At 36.6% G+C, this 5,198-nt stretch overlaps 1 protein-coding gene across 1 annotated transcript; it reads right to left on the reverse strand.

Moving 5' to 3' along the window:
* Window positions 1-1,330: 1,330 nt before the first annotated feature.
* LOC108358746 (uncharacterized) lies at window positions 1,331-2,374 on the reverse strand. The gene is made up of 2 exons (XM_017610220.1): window positions 2,016-2,374; window positions 1,331-1,921 (listed from the first exon to the last, which is right to left on the reverse strand). Exons 1-2 carry the CDS (start codon window positions 2,115-2,117, stop codon window positions 1,640-1,642), a joined length of 384 nt encoding a protein of 127 aa, XP_017465709.1. The 5' UTR covers window positions 2,118-2,374; the 3' UTR covers window positions 1,331-1,639.
* Window positions 2,375-5,198: the final 2,824 nt, after the last annotated feature.

A 5,198-nucleotide genomic window follows, 5' to 3' on the forward strand; every position in this document is an offset into this window, starting at 1 on the left:
CGGGGGAATAGAGTGTTATCGGGGTATAGGAGTCCTCTTTGTTAACAGGTTTCCCTGGCTCCCTAATACACACAATTCTGGAATGATGCGAGTTGTTGTCGACAAATTGAGGACCTTGGTGAGGTAGTCTGCCGCCGCACCCAATTTTCAGTTTACGTTTTTGAAAGATTTGTCTTCCCGATGTCCACCCGTACTTCGACGATGGTGAAAGTAAAAGGCCGAAGTCAGCAGTTTGTGCTGCCTGCGCACAGAACTCCCCGACAACCTTTTCAGGCGTTCCGCGCTTTTCATGTTTTCAGCAATAGCCGAATTGTGTAGCTGAAAGCCTGAAAAGCATATTGTGGAGTTCTACTCTTCGGGTTCCAACTACAAATTAGCGGCTGAAGTAGCTCGATGTTCGGGCTCGACGAAGCGTGATCACCGAATGATATTTCCACTCTGTCATCACACTTCGTCGGGTTAGCCAGAGAAATTACGGTTGACCAAAGCGCACTCACGCCTGACGTGATTCACAGATCGACAGCATCATCAATGGACATGTTAATTTACTGGTAGAACCGTATCAACTGGAAAATTGGTGCGGATTTTCTGACTAGCGTCAGAAAGTGATGCAGATAAGATAGAGTAAGCACTGTGACCAGTAGGTCAATTGTGCCCTCAGCTCATCACAAAACCCCTAGGGTTAGACTCTATAAATTTCAGAATGGATTCCATGGGTAGGCTTGGCCATAGATGCCCTATACTCCTCTCTCTTCTACGTAAAACGGCCTCACACTCCAGAATAAGGTATAATGATGTCTGCTAGGCGGGGTCACAGAAGCGACGTAGGTCGCTAGCTTACGCAAATGGCCGCTTAGCCTACAATGGTCCGTCAAAATGCCTGCAATAATTCTTAGTTTCTCCTTGACGCGGACCGGTGGTGCTACGTCAGTGAAGTTGTTTCTGTTTAGTATTTTCCTTTCTGAGCGCTTCTTCTATCGGTCGGGGACCTATCGAAAGGAAGGAAGGGCTCAGGTTCTATCGAGGTCGAGGCAGCAGCCATGTTGGCTAACTGATCGGCTTCCTCATTTCCTTCAACTCCCATGTGCACTGGTACCCATGACAATTGGATATCATTCATTTCAGCCATGGCATTAAGCTTCTCTATACACTCTAGGGCCACTAAGGCTTTGACCTCGAAGGATGAGAGAGTTTTGAGTGCCTCTTGACTATCACTTAAAATTAGTTAAATCTGCATACAGACTGCTGGCATAGACTTCCGCGTGGAAAATGCTTAGAAAGGTTCCTACGGCCGCCGAAAACGGCAGTCTTAGGTCATACATATATATTCATACGCCTGGCTACCTTAAAGTTTCTTTCGAAAACTACTATCTATGCATATCATCTGTGGGGAGCAGAACTAATGGCAGCTGAAAGCCTTTATTTTTCCATACATATACATATGTATTTAGGTTTTATCGAAATTATAGCCAATTTTATTAAATTTTCACAATTTTTACAAAATATGCGTAAATAAATGCACAAGTACAATAAGGGCACATTTACTACATATGCATACTGTGTATGTAAATGCAAGTACGCATAAAGAAAGACACATCAAAATACAAAAATTCAAATTACTCATTAGTAATTCCACAATTTAGCGGCGTCGACGACGTCTCGAACCGCGTCGACTGCGGCTCCGGCTACGAGCAGCGCGTCTCTTTCGTCGCCGCATACCACGATCTTTCAACTCGCCACCACCGTCCTCGGAGTTATCCTTATTATCTTTCGGTTCGAGTTCGCCAGCTTCTTCGACAACGATCATATCCAAGTCAACCGGTGCGGCATAGTACTTCCGCTGGCGGCGTTGTATAAAGCCGTAGCGGACGCCACCATTTAAAGTCTCTTGCACTGATTCCTTGACATCATTGGGATGCACCTGCGGAGGGTATGGAAAAAAATTAAAATTTAATGCTGTGTGCACCGCACCGGCTTTCCATTGGAAAACTCTTAAAAGTAAAATTGTTACTTACGCCAGCTGTGTCAGCGATATGCGTTACAATTTTGCTGGCCGTTACTGGTTCTTCTAGATTTTGCAAAGTTTGCAGAATTAATTGCCCATTTTGATTAGCCATTTGTTGCGAAAATTCAAAAAAAACCGTTTCGCCTGTCTGTATTGTCCACCGGCACGTGAGCGCTTATTAGTTGGTTTATCAGTGAGTTTGTAAAATTTAGCTGCCAATTCAAATTAATTTTTTGCAAAATTTGGACACGATGTGTACGAAAAATTTAAATTTATTTTGCTCTAATACGACAAAGAAAAATCGTTTTCAATACGATGATTTTTTTTTGAATGAAAGTTTTTTGAAGGTTTCCGCCTTGATTAGAGATTAGTTGCGTTTTTTTACTCATTTCCAGTAAAATCCAGTAAAAGTTTTTACGAATTTTCATGTTTTGGCGTTTTCGTACGCAAAAACTTGCAAAGTAGGGGAAATTGAGAGAGCGAAAAATGACAGCTGAAGTTGCAAGTTTTTACTGGATTTTACTGGATAAATTTTTACTTGTAAGAATTTGCCAGTACGAAAAACAGCTGATCGCATGTTGCTGGATGAAATTTAAACTAATAAGGAAACTGTTTGTGGATTTTTATTGTGGAAATTTTCAAAACAAACATATTTAAATATAAAATATATCGTTTTATTGGGAATATGCTGCGAACAAACAACCAATTTATCAGCTGTTCATGAAACTTGCAAATTATTACTGGAAAAGCGTTCGCGTACTTTTTTGCAAATTTTTTCTATGAGAGCGAATTCTTAGAAATAAAGTTACTAGAGAGTTACTGGCAAGTTACTGGATAATTTGTAAAAAAACACAACTATTGTAGACGAAAATTTGTTTCGAGTGCAAGCATGGTGAAATAATAGGTGCGTTCGTTTAAAATCTCCAACAGAAACCAACCAACTGCCAAATTCCGGCGAAATGTCATCTGTTCGCTCACAAGAGAGAAATATCCAAAATAGTACGCGAACAGAAAATTTGCAGAAACTTGCAAGTTAGACGAACAGCTGATATAATTTTTGTTTACATTCAAAAGTGTAAAATTTAAAACGTACGAAAACTCATTACAAAGTGGCATCCTGGCACAGTTTATTGATTAAACAAATAACTACTTACTTCTTACAAGTTTAATTAGTCGCATTTTGTAATTTTTAACTTCCAAACCATCAAATTCAATTTTGTGATTTGCGTAAATGCCAACCAGCTGTTTTTGATCAGCTGTTTTCCTGTTGGCAAATTGCTGTTGGCAAAAATTTTTCCAGCAGAAACCAGCAGCTTCCCCTCAAAATGAAATGTCACTTTGCTCTCTCAATTTCCCCTACTTTGCAAGTTTTTTGCGTACGCGAACGCAAAAACTTGTAAGTTTTGGTTAAACATGAACAATTAACAGCTACGCGAACGAACCTAATAATAAGGTGTTGTCACTTAGGGGGTGATTGTTGTAATTTTGGCAATTTCGGCATACCAGCGTTACAGTAATGCCTACTCTATTTATTTAAATTTCATTTCAGGGCAAAAGGGGGGAAAAAAAGAGGAGCAGAAAATGTTGTGAAAAAATTTGCGTAGGTATCACTTACTACGTTTATACGCACGTATTATTTGCAAATAACAATTTCAAAAAGGGTAAACTTTGCTGTATAAACGCTGAGTTAATTTTTTATTTGCAAATAACTAAATCACGCAAATAAGTATTGATTAGTGGTTTTATTTGCAAATAAGCGCAAGACGCCGCCATTACTAGGTTTATTTTCTTTTTCGATGGTCATCTTATTGCCTTTTAATAATCAAGACGTTGCCATTTTTAACTTTATTTTCTTTTTCGATGGCCTTTTTATAATTAGGCAATATTAAAAAAGAATTTTTCACCAACGAATAAACAGTGGGTTAGGTATTCGTAAATTATTTTTATTTGCAAATAGCTTACGTATAAACGTAGTAACTGTTTCTTTGTTTCGCATTTGCTTTAACTTTTCTTTTAAAATTCATTGGAAAATTTGAGCGATAATTTCCAATAATTACAATTTTGTAAGTAAATTTTTGATAAAATATATACTATACATATCCAACAGATTATTGGAGCAGCGCCTCAGATGGCTACGATAATGTGCTTTGGTCTAACAATGTAAAAGCATAATTATTTTATAATATAACTGATAGAATTCAGAAATTCAATTTTAAAATATTAGCGAAAATAAAGGTCGTAATTTAAGATATTTAAAAACTAAGTACGCATATATATGTACTTCAGAACTTAAGGACAAAATACAAATCAAATTCCATACGGGCTAGTATGTAATTTTTAGTAGAATTTAAGAATAATTAAATAAAGAGAACGGTATAATTTAATTTGTTTAAATATGAATAAATGAAAGAAGGAAATAGTCCTTATTTTTTAAGTATTGACCATCATCATGTGTGTGTGGTACGACCGTGTGACCTTAAAGTTTTACAAATAATAATCTTAAGGTAGAAAAATATAACTGAATAATAATTATTAAAATGAATACATTTGATCGAAAGAATAAAAATTAAGTACATAATTATTTCTTTTGAGCGAAAAAATAAAACTGTAATTACACTGGTTTACAGAAAAAATATTTTATTGATGCAAGCTTCATTTAACTGGTGTGGGGTCCTCTGATATATGTATGTATTAGAAATAGACCCAAAAAGTAGAAAAAGTAATCATAACCTTTTCGCCCTTTTTCCACTACGCATGGCCACAATTGGCATGCAGAAAAGGTGAGGTTATGTAAGTGACATCACCTTATATTTATTTCACCATGGGTTTTGCCGATATAACTTTCATTTGCGGTTTATAAATTCTGTATATCAATAGTAATATTATTGTGTATAAATTCAGTATAAATTTACAAATAATTTTCAATTTTTTTTTAATGGAACAGTTATCCTTTTACTACGACAACTTTAAAAATGCCGTTTTAAGGCAGTACAACGTTTACAACGTTATCTATTCGTTTATGAAAAAGCGGTTCTACAAAATTTAAATTATTAAAAAATTAAAAATGGTTGCCCGTTTCATTTCGTTATGAAAATATTTCCCGTACATGCAATACTGACCGAATTTCACCACATGGTATATTCACCACTCACCGCCGTGCACAAATGCCGGTAATCAGCTGATAAAACGTAAA

Source organism: Rhagoletis zephyria, unplaced genomic scaffold (genome assembly GCF_001687245.7).
Source record: "Rhagoletis zephyria isolate East Lansing unplaced genomic scaffold, Rhagoletis_zephyria_1.1 Rzeph_scaffold_00290, whole genome shotgun sequence".
Lineage (NCBI taxonomy): Eukaryota > Metazoa > Arthropoda > Insecta > Diptera > Tephritidae > Rhagoletis > Rhagoletis zephyria.

Bases quoted from the DNA above. Each gene is read 5' to 3' on its own strand.
- LOC108358746 (XM_017610220.1), bottom strand. From the start codon at position 2,117: ATGGCTAATCAAAATGGGCAATTAATTCTGCAAACTTTGCAAAATCTA. The intron at 1,922-2,015 runs GTAAGTAACAAT...TACCCTCCGCAG, and splicing joins ATATCGCTGACACAGCTGGC to GTGCATCCCAATGATGTCAA.